General features: G+C 24.9%; 1 protein-coding gene across 1 annotated transcript in view; it reads left to right on the top strand.

Annotated features, from left to right (window-relative positions):
* The first annotated feature begins 5,344 nt into the window (after positions 1-5,344).
* LOC105366150 (uncharacterized) overlaps positions 5,345-20,928 on the top strand; it is a 31,351-nt gene continuing 15,767 nt past the window's right edge. Inside the window, exons 1-4 of the mRNA XM_011504482.1 lie at positions 5,345-5,416; positions 7,495-7,995; positions 8,653-9,046; positions 20,170-20,306. Coding sequence (XP_011502784.1) covers positions 5,345-5,416; positions 7,495-7,995; positions 8,653-9,046; positions 20,170-20,306 — 1,104 coding nt within the window. The remainder of the gene's footprint in view (positions 5,417-7,494; positions 7,996-8,652; positions 9,047-20,169; positions 20,307-20,928) is intronic.

Here is a 20,928-nt window from a genome sequence, read left to right on the forward strand (position 1 = left end):
AATTATTATATCTGAAAGTAAAAATGAAAAATTAAAAGTTTATTGCTAACAATTATAAAAGAATTGAAAGTACATCAATAATATAAGCCTATTCAATATTTCACATTAACTTAAGCTTATACAATATCTTCAAAATACAATAATTAATTAAATTAATTTGGATCTCCTAATATTACTTAACTGTTTAAAATTTAACATATTGTATATTGTTTTAAAATTAAATATTTAATTATTTTAATAATAAAATTATAGCATGTTTTATGAATATTTCGATATTTACTTATGAAATCATAACTAATACAGAAAAGCTTTAGGAAAAGAAACTACTAAAATTTCATTTAATAAAAAATATTAGAAACGTGAGTTATATTTAATAAAGTTTTAATATTAATAAACAGAAATACATTATATGGAAATCTATTTCTAAACTGATTTTCTTGATAATTTCTTAATGTAGCTTCAATTATTTTTAAGGTCTATTTTTCGACGTAATGAAATTGTTTAAATTGTAAATTTTTCGTGTATGTTTCGATAATTTTATATAAGTATATTGAAATGTAAGTAATTCTACTATTACTCAGATTCAGTTTAATGAATTATTTTTTAATTCATACTAATTATTACCATACTATTTTTAAGATGTATATAAATTTATTTAGATAAATGAAAATTTTAAAAGAAAATGAATGTTTTTTTTATAAAATGTTGTAGTTTAATTAGTAACATTGTTTTTATCTTATTATGAGCCTATATTAAGTACATTTTAGTATTTATAATTTAGAAAATTTCTCATAATTGCAAATAATATATTCTTAATAATAACGTAATTTAAATATTAATTTTTAGATTTATTTTCCATTATTCTATGTAGATTATTGAGAAGAGAATGAAAGGGAAATAAAAAAAGATCTCTAAGTTAGAATTTGTATAATCATAACTACAATAATTTTCCATTTTTTAAGTAAACAAAGAAATGAATGATAAATTTCAAAAATTTTCAGCACCGTTTGTTCTCCATACTTGGTCTATCTAATTATAACCAACCATAAATTTTCAAACTGTTAATATTATTAGTTATTCTTTTTCATATTTTTACATAATTTACAAATTTTGATCGTGATTTATACTATTTTTTATCCGCTTTTACGCGATTCTGAAGATATATGTCATATTGCAATTCACACAAAACATATAATTTTCACATCAATTGAAATGAAGTACATTTATATAAAAATATCTGTATACATATAAATTTTATATTATTAATGGTAGTTTTTTCCAAATTAAATCGTTAAAAAATTTTGTTATCCAATTAATTAGTATTATACAAAAAATATTCAAATCATAACCAACGATAAAATTGCTAAAATAATAGCAGCATTATAAAGTAAATGACAGTATAATATGGGAACAAGATGAAAATATTGGATGGAAATAAATCTTCCTTATATTGAAGGAACGCCGAGTATTTCACTGGTAAAAATGGCTTATTAAGTATAGTAACGAAAAATTACTAGTTACAAAATACAATTTTTTAGTAATTGTTCATCTTTAAAATTAGTTTCATGATTCCTTTAATATTAATATACATCACTTCATTTCTAACAGTATACCAATCATATTTTTAGAGGTAAGATAATTAACTTTCATAACGTTTTTAAATGTATTTTAATGGTAATGATTATAATGTTATAATTCTGCTTTTAAGCTTTCTTTTTAAATTGTAATAATTCAATTAAAATAACTTTGAAGATCTATTTTAATTTTTTCAATTATATTTTGTATTTTAGAAGTTCTTAGGTATTATTTATAAAATTATTTTATTTTGATTGAAAAAAATAAAACTTTTATTTTTTTATAAATCAAATTGTATGGGCATTGTAAATTCTTTAAAGTTCTATATAGGTGGTACAATTTACGCATATATAATTAAATAATTCGAAAGAAAAACTATTATTTGATTAAAGTTACCATTATTTAAGTTTTATATTTCTGTCTTGTTTAATTGTTAAGCATAAATTTATTCATAAAATAGTTTATAGTCTAACATACAGAAATATTTAATGATGTTCTTTTTAAATTTTCAAATTTTAATTCGTTTTTATTTAAATTGAAATGATCATGAATATTGTATTTCATATATAAAATATATATTAATTTGCATTCAATGTAATCAAGTGTTATTTAAATTTATAAGTTTTGAATATAAGAATATATTTGGCCAAATATATTGTTATAAATTAATCAATTAATTTGATAATTTAAATATGTTTAAAATCTTCATATTGTGTATACTTTAAATAAAAATAGATGAACAATATTTCACCATTTAATATTATTTTTAATAATAATTAAAATTTAGAATAAAGAATAAATAGTGTTCTTTCTCTAAATAATAAATATAATTTTTATTTTATATTTATTAAAATTTATTAATTGTATTTTAATAATTTCTCTTAAATGGTTATTAATTCATAAAATGTATTATATTTTAAATAAAAAAATGTGAAGATTATAATATATACGTAGATTAAAGATGCCATAAAATCAATTGTATCAACATGAGCAATGAAGTATCTGAAAGTTTAAGACCAAATATAATTGCAAGTTGAGCAAATTTTGAAATTATTGATATGAAACTTAGAATTATTTTATATGTCATATAAAAGTACGTTAGAATTAAGAAATACATTTAAAAATTTTAATATATTTTATATTAAATTTAATTATTTACTTAAGCAGAAATTTAGCTGCAATTATTTTATTTGAATAATGAAATTTTTCTTTTATAATTTAAACGTAATAGAAAATCATAATTCTAGAGTTATTAATATATGTTTTATTCATATTTCTTCAGAATAAAAATAATATGTTTGTTTATACGTAATACGAACTTATTGTAATAGGCCCACTATAATGAATGAAACTAAAATATTGTTATAATTTATTTATTGTAAGATACTATTAGAAAGTAATTTCGATTAGTTTTTTAACATATAAAGTCAACTATATCTTTAAAGTACTTCATTGGATTAAATTTTTGCAAATTCATATTTATGTTACGCAACAGTTGCTAGACATTAAAGTAATTTTTTTTTGTTAATGTTTAAGAATCTATAGATAAAAAATAAATTAGGATATTGATTGATTGACTGATTTCGATATTTTATTTTCTTATTATTTAAAATTTATTATGAATATTTATATTTATAGCTCTTATAAAATTATTTCAAGCCTATATATTTTTTTTTAATCAGTCACGTATATTTATGTTAATTTCTGTTTAATTAATTCCTGAAATAATGTACTATATTAGTATAATACAGTTTTTCTACTGAAATTCTGCTAATTTCACAGCCTTTATATAATTACAATGTGATTAATATTAATTTCTGTATTAATTTTACTAAATCTACAATATGATATATCTATAAGTATGTATTTCACCCATTTTTTTTATATCTTAAATATAGTTGAAATAATTATTGTTAAAAGTATTTTGTTAAAAAAAAATAAAAATTATTTATAGAATGTTAATATTAAATTTCTTAATTTATGATTGAATACAGAAAAATTTTGTACTAATTTTGTTTGTTTAAAGTGTTATTGAAATATATTTATTTTTATAACTTTATAAATAATCGTAAGATTTATCAATTTTAAAATCATACTTTAAGTGAAAATATTAAGAAAAAATGTTTTCAATTAAGTATGGAGATTGGAATGGAGACGTCAATTAATATACGTATATTATTCCTTGCCATTCAAAATAGTTATACTACTTTATCAATATTCTAATTTATTATTAGAATATCAATTTATACAAACGTACAAACACATAGATTATAGACATCTTTATAAATAGAAGAACAACTCAATTTAAGTGCCTCAAATTATAGGCCGAAGAAATTAATTATTTTTTATAAATTAGATTAAAATCTTATACAAGTTAAAATTTTCAATAGATAACTTAATAGCAATTAACAGTTGAATAATAAATAGTATTGATATTACGAAAATACAAATAATACTTCTTCTGTATTATATACGTATTCACAGTTGGCAAGGATGTGTAAAGCAAGTGATTGGAATAGTGTATACGAATAAGTCTAGAACTCTGTCAGTTATAATTCCTTACATATTCAAGAGTACTAAAAATATCGGATAAGGCTAAAACTATTGTACTATTGAAAATAAGAATGATAATTTATAAAAATCTAATCTAATAAATGTAATGTATTCAGATAGATTATTAATTAATTTCTACACAATTATATTTAACTGAAAAGTGCTTTCTTATTGAAATATCCGATACGTTCATATTGCCTACTTTATACAGAGGAAGTGAAATTTATTAGGAAGGAATCGGTAGTTTTATTAATTTTATATCAGTTTTAGGAGATTTTTATTAAATTATTCTTTTACGTACTATTTTAGCTGTTTTTGAGAATTATTGTAACTAGTAACTACATGATTAAGTAAATAAAAGTGTATCTTAATTTATATTTCATACATTTAAGTTAATTTTATTAAAAACTGATTGATTAAAAATTGAAAATACCAAAAATTCATCTTAAATTCGTATAACGTAGATAATAAAAGTATATCATTTATCATAAAAGAGTATATTTTAAAATAGTTAGCCGCAAAAAATTCATTATATAAAAAAGAATAATACATACTTTGACTAAATATTCTGAAATGAATAAATAAACACTTAGTTATAATTTGAAATAAAATCTCAAATACATTTGACTTTTTAATAATAATTTTCCACTTTTATAACGATAAAATATAAGACAGAGAAGTACATAAAAATCAATATTAATTATTCAATGTTGTATTTCATAACAAATGTTATGTATATATTATATATATATGATAAATTTTAGGCTATTAGAATTATATTATTTAAGTTATTTAATTATTTAATTTAAGTTATAGTCTTGCAATATCTTTATTTAAACATATTAAAAAATGAATATTTCGAAAACTTAAACAAAAGTTTCCCATAAATAATACTATTTATTAATAGTCATAATTAAAGTACTCGCAATTATGTTTTGTAAAAAACAATTCAGGAGCGGTATAACGTGCCATTAGGAGAATAATAATTCATCTTAATAGTTACAAAAACAACAGTAGTAAAAACAACAATCATAACATTAGCCGAATCAATTTTAATAGCATGTGCAACAACAGCAACAACGGCTGAAACAACGTTCATTCTTACTGCATGTCAAGCGTCAGCCTCGGAGAAGGCGGGCTTCGTTAGCTTCCAGTGAATCTATTTTCCAGAACTTTAGCAATCGAATATCTTGGCCCTTTTATTGAAATTTCTGGAATGGATAGGCAAACATCATCTTGTGGAAGATACGTACCCAACATCATTTTCAAAGATGAGAGCGACGCAGATGTAAGTTTATCCTTCTTTATTCAGTTTCATTTTATTTTAGAGTTAAGCCTATAGGCTTTGATATTATGTTTTCATAAATAATAAATTATAAAATAAATAATATTTTTCTGATGTAGTTAAGTTTTTAAATTAATTCGAAAAGTATTTATTTGATCATAAAACCTATAAAATAATATTCTTGCTATTTTGCTTTTTTAATTAGAGAAAAATATATATCTAATAATATAGAGGTACATATTGCATAGTGTTTTGTTAAAAATTACGTATATTAGTTATAATTATAAACAAAAATCAGGCAAAGGAGAAATTAATTTATTTGAATAAGAAAGAATTCTATACGTGGAATATTAAGAAAATATATATTATTCGACGAATTTTTTAAATTTTATTGTGAAATAGCCCAAATGTAACTGCTATATTTATCACTTAGTAATGTTAATATTTTATCTAAAATTGTTTTTAAGGGTGATGGATTAAGATTTGATTTGTCTTTACAATTTTGAATCATCATCGAAGGTATTCGAAAGAGAGATGCCTTAACTTTTTAAAGTTAAATATACTACGTTTTTTACAAAATATAGGTTAATATCATATTCGAGTGACTAGTAAAATATTTATATTAAAATACTAACAAAAATTATTTAATAAAAGGTATACGTGTATTATCAATATAAATAAAAAAACTCTTCGTAATTTATTTGAAAATAACGGATTAATTATTTTATGCTATTATATATGAATAAAATTCATAAAATTTTTAATTTTATTTTATATATAATTGATATTTCTCTATGTATAATCATTTTTTGAAAGTTAATGCAACAAACGTTAATATTTAAAATATTCAAAATATAACAATAATCGAGGGAATAATAAATAATGGAATTAATACAGTCAGAGTATATAATAAAGTAAAAGTATATAATAAATAATAAAATAAAAGATAGATTTTATTATCTGCATAAGAGCGAATTAAGTATAAGACTGTAAATAAGAGACGTCAAAATTTCTATTTAAACAAAGAACGGAAGAAAACATTTACAACTATATGTTAAATTTAAAGTAAACCTGACGACCTTTATTTTAATTTACAATAATACTGAAAATATATCAATAAATAATAATCTCGAAAAATTTAATTTAAAGAACGACTTTTTAATGTATGTCATATTGCGAAATGCACGAATTTTTTTTACTTTAATCTAAATTTCAAACATATAATTTTCTCTTAAAAATATTCATAGAACAATTAAGAAAGGGGAACAATATTTGTGATTTTATTTTATCATAAAAGAGCCTACATTGTAATGAATGTAAATATATGAGAAAATAGCTTTAGTCCTTTTTTTTTAACAATAAAAATAAATTTATCAAAGTTATTATCAGAAACATAACTGTAAACTATACTAATACATTAAACTACAAATATGCTTGATATATAATAATGCTTTCTCGATGAATTAATAACACGCGAAATTTATTTCAGCAAATATAAGACGGAAATGTCAATTGTACTTGCGACACCTGTATGCATTCAAATTAATCATCTTTTAAAGTTTTCATCAATTCTTTTATTTTCAATGCTTTTTATTAAAACTATGCTCATTGTATACGGAACTCTATTCATTATTTTATTTATAATTTTTTTTTACTCTTAATATTGTTTTCAATCATATTTTTAATAAAGGTTAATATTTTTAAATTAAGAGAAGTTTACATCGAAATATTCAAATAATAAAAAATGTACTGTATTATTTTTTCAGTTTTATTAATACTTTAACAATTAATATTTTATTAAGCATGCATTTCGCCCACAATTTTTTTAATAATTAAATTTCGATTCTAATAAATGAAACTATAATACGTCTTCAATTACTATAGTATCAATTATCCAGTCAATAGGCATACGTATAAAATATTATAAAATATTTAAAGACGATAAATTAAATAATGACACTCAAATAATGATTATTTGAAGGCATCGAATACCGATTCTATTCACTTTTGTGATAATATTAATAAATTTATTGTCGGTAATATCGTAAAGACTAAGTAACGTGATCGGCGTGTAGTTACAGACATTCACCCGGAGATTGCTCCCCGACCCAAAACAGTGCGTCTCAATTTCGCTGGCTTCACGCATGGATAGGAATCGTAGCTGCTCATGTGACTCCCTTGTGCCCGAGTATGTTGTAAACAGTAATCCTCGGGGTTCTCTTGTCCCGAATCTTGGCCGCTTATCCCCCAGTAGCCCCGTGTCCGAGACGATGTGGAGCCCACGACACTCCCGTGTACTGAACAGTTCGCTCAGTCCACAACAGTCCCTTATGCTGCAAGATTTCTCTAGTTACAACCGCAGTCCGGGAAATAGTCCCGTGCGCGGGGCTACGAGTCCCCGAATACCGTTTATTTCGGATAGTGGGATAAGCAGGAACCAGAGATATTCACTGATACCCGGCATGTTGACGAGCCCGAGAGGCAATGTTATCAATATGGAGTTCAATAGGGAATCTATACGTCATGAGATAAGATCGGACTGGAGTAAGGAGGTGACAGTAGGAGTCCACGCAAATAAAAAGGTAATTACAATCTACGTATTTTTACACATCATTTTTTTTCTATGTATTGATTAATGTAATTAATCAATAATATATTAGTGTAAATAACATGCATGTAATACGCAAACAAATGCTCATTATGTGAACGGTTTACTTTACATTGTAATCAGTGGCTAATGTACAAAAGAAAGTTTTATCTATAAATTTGATAAACTTACAAATCACTTCCATACGAAAGGTGTTTATATAAAAAAAATAGGTCTATAATATATTTAATTTGTGTTCTTTTGTTATCCTTTGTAATATTTATTAAATTTTTATGAAATTTTTTTTATGATCTCATTCTATTAAAGTCATAATAATTTAAATGAAGATTATATCCATTAATTTTAGTATAATTTTTAATATATATATATAATCAGATATTATCAGTTAAATTTATTAATTCACATATAATAAAAGTTTCATTTAATAAGCAAATAATAGTACCATATTTATTATGACAAAAAAGCTGTAGTTTAAATTTTATATTCAAATATTCATGATAACATTTTTTTAATATAAATAAATCAAACAATTTCAATAAAATATATAATTAAAAAAACTCGTATTATCTAGTATTTACAAGTTCAAAGTTCAAACATTTAAAAGTTTAAATAATAGTTTAAATATTTACAGGGGAGAACTATACGAGGATTCAACGTATCGGACTATTTAAATCAGAGTCCATATAATTCGACCATGACGAAGATGCCGAATCGCTCATCCTGTGCTATCGCGTTTGACGCAAACGATCGCATCTCTCTTGAATCTATAGAGATGCACGAAATGCAGAGCAACAGGTCACCACGTAGCAGCATAGGCAAGGGCAATCTATATCAGGATAGTTGCCAGGGTTCCATCTGTAGTCTCAACATAGACTCTACAAGGAGAAGTCCTTGCGGTAGCATCGGAACAGTTGCCGGCTTTAACAAGAGCCCCAGAGGTAGATTCAACTGCTTTAATCAAGACAAGCAGATAAGTGAGGCTGGTTACAATGTTCAGGAATTCAGAAGATCCTTTGGAGATCAAGGTACATTTTATTTTTTAGTTATGTTCGATTTTAAAGGCTTAGTTTATGGCTCGAACTACCAATTCAATAGTTCAGTGGATTAGTCTCTAGTCAGGATAACTTTAAAGGAAATAATAAGTGACAAGGCTGAAAAATATGGTGTATTCAGTAAAACAATGTTTATTATTTGTTAATAATGCACACGTATATTATTTACTAGTGTCTAAAAATAGAGTACCGGGTTAGGAGGGCCAAATATCTACAGTTAGGTGTAAACTCCCAGATGGTGGAAGGGAGGATTGCGAACAAGTGGACAGGATAGTGCATGTATTCAATAATAAATAGATTTGGTATTTGTTGCAGTTTATTGCGATAATTGCATTATTTGTATTCTAATGATTTTTAGTGTATGATTGAATGCCTTTGTTTCTTAAGTTTTGTATTGCTATTGCCATAGAACTATAATGTGCGTTTCATGTACAGGTAGAAGGGTGTAGTAACCTTCTGGTCCTCTATATGTAATGCACGTGGTGGTAGAGTTATACACGTAGAAGAACAACGTCGTAAACCCCCGCGCTTCCTTGTGTAGTGGCACGTGGCAGTAGCTTGAGTTTGCATTGTTATTGTCTTATTGCTTACCTTGAAGGCTCATCTTGAGTCTGCAGATATTGCCGCGTACGGCGACTCGTAAGTCTATCTTGTGGGAACTAAACTTGCCCTTTTTGCGTTTGCATATTATGTGAGCTTGGTCGCTCTAAAGTTCTTTACCTTGTGAGTTCTGCAGATTTTGTGCTCTTGATCGCAGCTAGTGATGTCTGCAGGTTGTGCCTCGTGCGGCAGCTTGTAGTTTATGTTTTGTGTTTTTCTGGCTATACCTCGTATGGTTTGCTGAATTTGCCTCGAGCGGCACCTTATAGGTTATGATTATGTTGTGTTCTGTGCACCACTGTTTACTTGTTCCGTTTTCCTTATCTTGCACTGCTGCGAGTGTATGATTTGATTTGCACTTATCTTGCACTTGTTATGAGTTGGATATAGTAACTTATGAGTTGGATATGACTATCCTTTGCCTCTTAATTCTTGGCCTTTACTGTGTATGCCTACATTCTTGTTATTGGCGTTTCCTTGGAGAAGCAGCCTTGCCGGCTTCTCTGGTGACAAGAGACACTTGTGGTGTGCCTTGCTGGCGTCTTTCTTGAAGGCATTTTCTCGGCCACCGCATGGCCCTTAAGAATTTACCTTGTCGGCGTCTTTCTTAAAAGCATTCTCGGCCACCGCGTGGTCTTTACGAATTGCCTCCTTGGCATTTCCAATCAGAGCGCTTCTTACTTGTATCCCCACCATGAGGGGGACTTCTTTGGCGCGTTCTCGCTTCACTATCCGAGCCACATGTAGCTGGGTTTGACAACAGCTTATGCGTGCAGTGTTGCCTTTAATATCCCTTGTTTCGGATGTAAGACGAGGTGGTTTTTGCTTATATTTTTATTACTTGATTATGCCAGAAGTATTATGACTTGTCGTCGATAGATGTTTTGTGGCGAGGCCGTGTCAAATGTCTCGTAGCATTAGTTTTATGACATGTTTTGCTGGACACTTGGAACTTTGTTCTCGCCAGATGTATTTATGAATTGTATTTTCTTTAGATATTCGAAGTTTTGCTGAATTGTTTAGATTTAGTTAATCCGAGGCGCGTTTTGTCGCGAGAATGTTATTTCTCGAGTAGTCGAGAGTTCGCCTTTTTCGGAACTCTTATCTCGAATTTTCCAGATGTTTAATGATCTGGGAGTTTTCTTACATTCTCGAACAACTAGGCTGCCGAATTTATAGCCACGTGTCGTCGTCACAATATATTAAAACGCTGAGCTGTAATTACAGTTAAGTGAACGCGAAATAGAATTACAATGAGCCTATAAGCCTTTTGAATACGCGCACGAAGCCGAATCGTTCCATGGCGACTCTGCTGAAAATACCGACCATTCCATGGCGATCCTGCTGAGGGCAGACCGAGACCCGTGTGCTATGGCGTCTACTGATAGAAGGGGACTCTACTGGTAGGGTCACGGCAAAATGTTAGCTGCAATCGCAGTTCGGCGAGGGTGGTTCTGCAAGAGATGTTTAGCAAGAGAGCGAGGCACGTCGTGTGCTTGTCTTATATATCCACGCGGCGGCTCACTTAGCTGGCAACAAACCATCATCGTTGCTGCCCTTATCCAACAAACCATCATCGTTGCTGCCTGGCACAAAGAAAAAGCTAGATGTTTCGAGAATTCGATGAAAGAAGAAAAAGGACATAATAACTTTAGAGACTTCCGGGCGATATTATTCAGTTTTGTTTATAAACATTTGCCCGAGTGCGCGTACTGGTCCGAGCGCGCGTGCTGTGCGTCGTAAAGCGCGTATGACCCACTTTTTCTTAAATTCATGGAAACTGCGTCAATCTCGAACAAGTTATAAGGTTATGATTTAATAAAGAAATTCCATTGTCTCCGTAAACAATTTTTTCTGACATTATTCGATTATTTTATTTAGCTTAAAATTATACATTTTTACTTATAATTAATAAATTATAGATGGCTATGAATGATTTGTAATAAAAGTAATTTATTTTATGTGAAAATATATTTGTAATTCATAAAAATTTCAACTATTCTTTCTTTATTTACAAATCTTATAAAATTCCACCATTATATTATGAATATTATAACTCTTGCTGAAAATCATCTCTTGCCGAACCACCCTCGCTCAACTGCGCTTGCGGCTAACATCTTGCCGTAAACCGACCGCAGTGACCGACCATAGTGAACCGATTTAATCATCTACCAGTAGAAGCCATGGCACACGGGTCTCGATCTACCCTCAGCAGGACCGCCATGGAACGGTCGGTATTTTCAGCAGAGCCGCCACGGAACGATCAAGCCTTCGGTTCGTGCGCGTATTCAAAAGGCTCATACGCTCATTTGTAAGATCACTTCGCGCTCACTCAATCGTAACTGCCGCTCAGTGTATAGTGTACTGCGAAGACGACGCATCATAGTTAAAATTACGCGCGTGCATATGAATAAGAAATCTGCAGATTAGATCATAGTAAAGACTACACGCGTGCATAAGAAAAGGAAATCGGCAGTTTTAATTAGTGATTACAGTGAAGCCAATGGAATAGTAATCAAGGGGGACATCAACTACACAGCATCTAATACACTTAGCCTGCAGTTCACCAGGTACACCTTCATATTAATAAATAAACAAGTCACATCTCGCGCTATAGTCGATCGGGCACACTTACGCTCTCTCGAACTAACCCTCGACATCGTACAGGCCCTGAACAGCTGACGCAAGAGCCACTGTGGTTCACACACATTGTCAAAGAAGGACAACAACAGATCGACTAATAGACTACATAAATACAGATTATTAAATCCTTCACGAATTAGAAATCTTACCATTAATTGTTTTTACCTGTGACTAGATTCTTTTGCTGTCCCTTTACATAATTAAAGACACAATTGATTACTTAATAAATTCCATTAAACATCTTACATCATTTCAAGTATAGTTATTCCATATATCAAACATACTTGATTCAACTACCATCTTCTCATGCTACATCACAAGCATGATTGACTGACTATACCAGCTGATATTTACAACATCAGCATTACTTCTGATACAATAATTTAAGAATACAAGAACACATCAATTGACACTTCAATAGAATTATTTATCTCGACACAACAGTGCAATATTATTATAATTGTTTTACAATCATTAATCTTGTTTTAATAAATATATTATATTTTTCAGCCTTGTCTGTTATTGTTTCCTTTGAAGTTATCCTGCTGAGAGACTAATCCACTGAACTATTGAATTGGTAGTTCGAGCCATAAACTAAACCTTTAAAATCGAACAAATATATTATATTAAAATTTGTTATTTTTTATTAAATTTTTTATTTTTGATTATATATATTGATGTATTTATTGTGTATTAAATTTAATACTAAATAAATATCAGCGAAAAAAATTATCTTAGGTAAGATTTCTAAGTTAATATCATAATAACAATGTTTGCATTAGATGTAATATATTAATATGAATAAATAATTTAATACTTCGATCGTTATAATATAATTTATTATAATTATTTAGTTTTATTTAACGTTTTATTCGTTTTATTTTATTTTACTTTATTTTCGATTTAGAATTATTTATAAATTGATTTCATCATTGTGTTATTTAGCAAGTTTCATATATTCTAATTATTAGTTCTTGTATTAAAACAAACTTTATAATTGGGAATGATATTCTTTGAATTTTGGTCTTATTGAAATTTATTGGTTCACGTTTATGGAATTTATGTAAAATATTTTGTTAAAAAGTGTACCTATCATAATTCTGAGCGATTCAGTGGACTAACAGGATTTTATATAAAGTTACGATAAAAAATTTTTTTTTGATACTTTCTTCCTAGCAATGTAAGAAAGCAAGAAAAAAGCATTAAACTGCAAGAATATTTCAATTCGATCATATTTCGTTGATTTTTTTTTAATTATAAATATTTAATATGAAATAATTATTAGGCATGATTATAATTATATTTTATTTTTATGTGAATAATATATTATATTTATATATAAATAAGTATATTTTTAATAATTATTAATAAATGGTAAATAAATAAAACCATATAACATGGTTAAAATTTTTTACAATACTATAAGAATGCAATTTTTTAATTTACATCGAAAAAGTACATGAGAGTTCAATGCATGTAAACTTTTAAATGTTTAATAAAAACTGTTCTTTGAGGGTTAATTCTATTATTTTATGTCTGTTATTTCAATTATGATAATATATGATATTATGACAATTATATTAATTTTAACTTTAGTAATAAAATATAAAAAATTAATATTATAAAAAGTTAATATTTTATAATATTTCTTCCTTAGTTACGAAATTTAAGTAATTAGTGATTTTATAAAATTAAAATATATCATCTACTTAAATTTATTATTACTAATAAAAGAGGTAAATTCAATTTTGTTTAAGTTAATTATTAATCGTATATTAATAAAATTAGAAATATTATTATAATAAAGTAAATATTTATAAATCATTAATAAAGTCTTGTAATTTAAAATAATTTAAAATTAAAAAAAATAATTGTAGAATAAATGAATGTAATATATATTAAAGAAATAAGTGATTAAAACAATTTTGAAAATTATTTCTTAAAATTATAATATTATTTCTTATATTATAATATAAGCTTTATTATAATATTATTTATTTAATTTGAAAATTTCATGCAAATCCACGAGAAAGTTTACAGATTTTAAAAATAAATTATAAAGTTCAATTTAGTTTGAATAATACGAGTTTTTACAAGATTTCTTTTTATATTCAATTTCAGTTTTTGGTTTTAAAAGCTGATTTAAAAACTTACCAGGAATATAAATCTACATATTATTTTATATTTTAAAGTTATTTAGTAATTAGTTTAAAAATGAAATATTCATTTATATTATATTAAAGTTGTACATCGGATATATTTATAAAAGACTAAAATATGTTAATTCTGTTAATGAGTTAATGGTGAGTTTCACAGAAATATCTTCCTGAATTAAACATTGACAAATGCGTTAAATTTTTGCTTGTCAATAATAGTATTGGCGCTTAATGGGGTCGAAGAAGTGGCTGTCGTTTCGCTCCATCCGACTTCCGCCGTTGCAGTAACAGAAAATTTCCTATCTTATTCCGCAGCTCCCCGACTACCCAGTCACCTTTCCAACTTCTTGTCACCGCCGTCGAGACCATCGTCGCCGGCCCACCCCTGATCAGAGTCTCGGCTCCCCTTCGAACAACTTATGTTTGCTCTACCAGCTTAGGGTCTTCAACTTCATTCCATTTTCTGTCTGCTCACTTTTTAGCGCTTTTATATTGGAACGAAAAACAAAATGCCTGTTTTGTATTAAACGAGATTTCCTCAATTTTTGTCCTTAATGGATCACTACAGTTCTGCAACAGCCCGTCCAACTCTACTAAACATTTCCGACATAAATCAAATAAAAATATTATTATTTGTAACATTTGTGAACTCAGTTTGCATCTTGATCTGATTATTTCTATTTCATACCCTCAATTAACTTTTACTAATTTATGTATGTAATATTATTATGCATATATTTATAATTTCTATAATAGAAAACGTTCTAAAATTCTTTATATGCATTATATATAAAGAATTTTATATATACCTATACAAATTATTTCAATATTATTGATAAAGTTATCTGTATGTGTTTTTTTGAAATTAGGAATAAGAATTTATTTATCTTCTCGATAATCTTATGAATAAAGATTAAATGGTGATATTAAAATAATATTAAAATTATTAATAAATAATTATTCATCATTTGAAAATATATTTTTATAAATTATTGATTAAAAATATATATCAGACATAGTAAAGAAGAACCAAAATTTTAAAGTCCATTATCAAATGTTTCATAATTCATAATTATTCATATAAATTCAATTTCATCACAACTTATATTCCACCTCATATTAAAATAAATGGAAAATATTAATGTAAATATGATAATATAAATTGAAGGATATACTTACTTGTCATTTTTATATCCGTTTCATGACATATTCATTGTCTACTTAAGCGTTTTGGGATAATAATAACTATTTATGTTTATTAACTATTTCTTATTTATGTTATGAGTTTATGAGATTTTGAAGTAAAGGGATAATTTTGAAGTAATTTATATTTAATTAGGTATATATATATACATATATACATTATTTTTAGAAAAAATTAGTAGAAATTAATGATTGTCAATTCACTTAAAACTTTTAGAAATTATATATAAACACATAGGTGATATAATATATGTTAATTAACATTATTTAACGGCATTAGAACCTTAATATATTGATATATTATAATATATCTTAATATATCTTAATAGATGTTAATTATATTATAAAGTATCTAGATTTGTATTAAATGAATATTAAGTTTGTTTTCATAAATATGAAACTCATTTTATTAGAAGAATGAAATTATCTTATAAAATTAAATGTAAGTATAAGTAAAAAATTAATAGGAATAAATATAATTAAAATTAATGAGTAATTTTTTAAATATTCTTATTTTAACAAACATTGAAATGATATTAAAAAAATATGGCTAATAGTAAACATAAAACATAGTTAACCACACATATTTTAATTTAATGTTGCAAGGTAATTTATAATTTATTAAGTCATCTATTTAATATAGTATTTAAAAATTAATATTTATTTATTATTTAAAATCATATATTTATTTAATTAAAGTAAATGTAATTAAAATTTACAGTTTTATAAATTTAATATATTTCAATTTTATGTTAATACAATGTGTATTTTTACAAACATCGAATTGAAATATAAGAAAATTTTGTCACATGAAATTTTTTATTGGTCTTTAAGATTTGAACAAATTAGTTAATTGTTTTAAAATTATAAATTAGAAAATTCTAATTTTTAATTATATTTAATAGATAATAATAATAAAGCAGAATAGAATATTGTTAAATTGTTAAATACTCGCTTACGTAATCAGGACTTATAATCGGAATTTGTGATTGTGACCAATATTTAAAATGTTTCGTTGTTATTTGTATTACAATATTTTATGTTAAATTAAATTGATATTATTTTATTTTTTAATTATATTTTTTTATAATATTAATATCGATTACAATACAAATTTTTCAAAATACACTATAAGGTAATGATATACATCTTATTTATATGCCACTAATAAATGTTGTTGTACAATGTATTTCATTTTAGATTTGCAATCTAATGAATGTGTTTATGTATTTGTATTCTTTTTTAATAATATAGAATTCATTTGTTCGAAATATAAATAAAGTAAAAAATTCAATTATATGTTTGAAAATGTACGAAATCTCTTCTTTTTATTGAACTGTATATAGAACGAACAATATCGTAATCGTTTAGATCTGTATATTTTGCCATCGGCCGTGATCTTGAGAACTAGAGAAAAAACCATGTACGATCGTCGACATATAGACACATCTAGCTACGCAAATATGCAATGATTAATATATTCAGTATATATCATAAATATTAATTGTATGTTTAGAGATTATTTGTATTTTGTTGTATTGTAAATTATATTGTTGTAAAATCATAATACCTTGAATTAATATACTTAGTACGTCTGATTAATTACATGAATATTTAGGTCTGCAAATTTGTTTAGCTTAAAATAAATAAGTAATAAAGTTTTGAAATTTGTAGCAAATAGATCCACTTTTAAACTCTATTTAAATTTATTTTAACTATTGAGTAAAAATTTTGGAATATCAATTATAAAAGACTCTTACAAATATTTTATAGTATTCAACTGCAATAGAAAATCTCAGTTTTGAGAGACATGGCGAATTAATTAATAGATACAAACTATTTTATTATTCAGTTGGTATTGCATGATATTTTCTTAATTGTTTATAATAATTAATATGTTGGAATGACATTGAGTAAAGTTTTACTCCCTAAGTATTTATTATTTCACTGAAAAATTAACAATTTAAACAGAAAAATATGATAATTTTTCGAATAATGTCCGAATACGTTATTGGTGAAATTTATAAAAATTATAGAATTTATAAAAAACTATATTTTTAAAAAATCTGAGATTTAGTAGTAATTTGTTTTTAATATCTTCAGATTCTCTGATAAATTCGAATTATTATTTTTCATTATTCATTACTCATCTTCTAGTTTTTGTAAATTTATCTCTTACTGCTATTATTTGAATAATTCATTTGAGTATTTTAATATACTAAAGATACAAAAGTGAATATTCGTGAATGTTGAAAAATAAATATTTATCAAAACTACAAGTAAATCTAATAAATTAGATTAATAATGAAAGCTTAGATTTGTAACATTAACTTATATTTAATTAATTATTTTTATTGTCCTTAGATTACAATTAAAGATATTGAATAAAAGTGTGCTGTAAAATTCCTATGCCTTTATCAATTACTCACCAATTTCTATTATCCACCATATTTTTTCACTATCCAGCCGATGATCAATGTTCTTACACAGTTTTTATATCTACTTAGAATCTATTTAATAAGATAGAAATCATCGGTCGAATATAAATTTTTTAATTAATTATTTAGTATTATTTAATAATTAAGAAATAAATAATAGTTTTAATTTATTTCTAATGGATGGGTCTTCCAAAGTTTATTGTGTATATATTTTATATATTAATATATTGAATAATTTAAAAATGAGAAGAAGAAAAATGAAATTGATTCTAATAATTTAAGAAAAGAGGTTATTTAGCAAGTATATTTTATTGTACCTTCATTACATTTTTTAAATAGATATGTTTTAATATTCTATTTTCTTTTTCATTTAGTCCCAATGTATATGACAGATGCGACTGTTTATGATATTTCAAAAGAGGGTACATGGTTCGTTTTACTCGCAAACAGACAGTTTTCAGATATTGTGTTATAATCTCAATAATCAAATACATTGATACTATTCATTGGCCTAATAACTATCAATGTACTGATCAAATTCTTATAAAAAAGTATATATATGTTATCAAAATATCAAGTGTCGTTTTACGATATGAAAAATTATTAAATTTATTTCTCATCAATTTTAATTTGCGTAAAGTAGATGTTCTAGAACTGTATGGAAAAATGTATAAAATATATTTTCTATAATTTTAGTATAAAGAATTGAACAATAACAATATTGATAAAATAGCAATTAGCTTTTTTTAATTTTTTAAATATTATATTCATATTTTCTGAATATAATAATGAATATTGTTATGATTATTTTGGCTATTCTTTTAATATAATGAATTTTAGCTTATTTAAGCAACTTGCACTGAAATTATAATAATATATTTATGAAAATTAATGACCGACTGTATATTATAATATTAAATTCAATAAATAATCGAATTATTTTTAAATTAAATTGTTCTATTTCTTAATATTTTCAATATGCTTTATATTAAAATAATTTAAGGCTAAAAATATCAATTTTTTAGGATGGATTTGTGATTTTAAAATTATAATCAATTATCATAGATTTGCATTGCTATTTACTGCTAACTATTATTATCTTTGAAAGAAAATAAATTATTTTTATTTGGTTAGTATAATATTGTCAATATCACTTTAATGTATTTTATTACTCTTATTTGCTTTTAACTTTTATGTTCAATAACTTATCATTATATTATTTATTTATTATAATAATGTTTTCTTTTTATTTTTCATGAAAGATTATTTATTTAATTTAAATTCTTTAGTGTTAATAATATAATTTTAATTACTCTAAAATATTACTGTAGATATTTACTTTTTGATCCTATTTTTTGAGATTGTTCCCATATAGAAGTTTATGTGTCTACTCTATGAAATGTACAAAATTTTTGTATAGAAATAAAAAATTTTTTAAACTATATTTTTAATAGTATGTTATATTATAGGACTATAATTTTATAAAATTCGAAATTATTAAATACTTTATTAGTTACTTGTGTCTTATTATACATATTATCAAAATGTATACATTAATATTTCAACTGACTTTTTCTTATTTAATAAACAAATCTTGATGCGTACTGAAATTTATAATCCACTTTATTTGAAATAATAAGTATTTAAATATAAACGATTGTTTAAATATAAATTATTTAAACATTTCGTATTTTCGTAATACAAAAAAAGTAGAGTAGTTCGACTGTCGACAAACCTCTGTCGAAAAGGTCAAAAAAAGGGAATTGAAATAATACGATTATATTTGTATAATTGAGGATGAAATTATTTTTTCAAATGTACCACAAATTATTTTTTAGAATATAATTTAAATGGTTATGAAAATATCGTAAAAATACAACTATGCAAGTATTTTGCAAATTGCTGTACGAATTGAATGATAAAATAATATATATTTTTATATTTGCAATTATAAAAACAATAAAATGTCAAATGTGCAAGTGGATTTTTTATATTAATTGCGAAAATTTACCAAGTTGAAAAATGATTAATGATATAAATTAATCTTATGTTCTAGGCTGTTCACGTAACCGATCTACTTCACCTTATCGACATGAGCGGGATGTATTAGGAAGCTCTCAATTACGTGTAAATACAGAAACTCAAGTGCACCTCGGCTATGGAACTACTAATTCCAAGGTTGACTCAAGACGAGTAAGTCACATTCCGCATTTAAATTCATAAAAAACAGGCATTTATATAATAAAGTTTATAATAAATTTTATAATAAAGTTATTTATAAAACGAAATGTATTTATTTAATAATAAAAACTAAACTATAAAAAATGTATTTAGTAAAAATAAAAATTCAATTTATTAATGAGTACGGTTTTTAGCTATTAAAAAATATAGTTTGAAGAAAAGCCTGTAATTTTTTTATTACTATACAGAGCACATGAAAACTGAACTATGAAAAGTAATTAAAATATAAAATTATAAATATTTTATTAACAGTAAGTTTTATGATAATTTCTTAATAATTTGTAATATAATAATAATTGCAAGTTCAAATAATATTTTTGTTTAATATTGGACATACACCTCTTATGTTGATGAACCCGTGATTTTAGTTCTCGGGTGTACACAAAAAAATGCATTCTAATTGCAAGTACTAATTAATTATGATATTCATTCGTGTTTGATCTTAAAATTTCATGAATATGTGAAAGATTAAAAATAAATAATTTTAACCTATTTGAAGTAATTAAATTCATTAAGTTTTTTTCTTTTAAATATTTTACATGAAAAATAAATTATAATATTTATATTATTAAAA

This window comes from Ceratosolen solmsi, unplaced genomic scaffold (genome assembly GCF_000503995.2).
Source record: "Ceratosolen solmsi marchali unplaced genomic scaffold, CerSol_1.0 scaffold10, whole genome shotgun sequence".
NCBI lineage: Eukaryota > Metazoa > Arthropoda > Insecta > Hymenoptera > Agaonidae > Ceratosolen > Ceratosolen solmsi.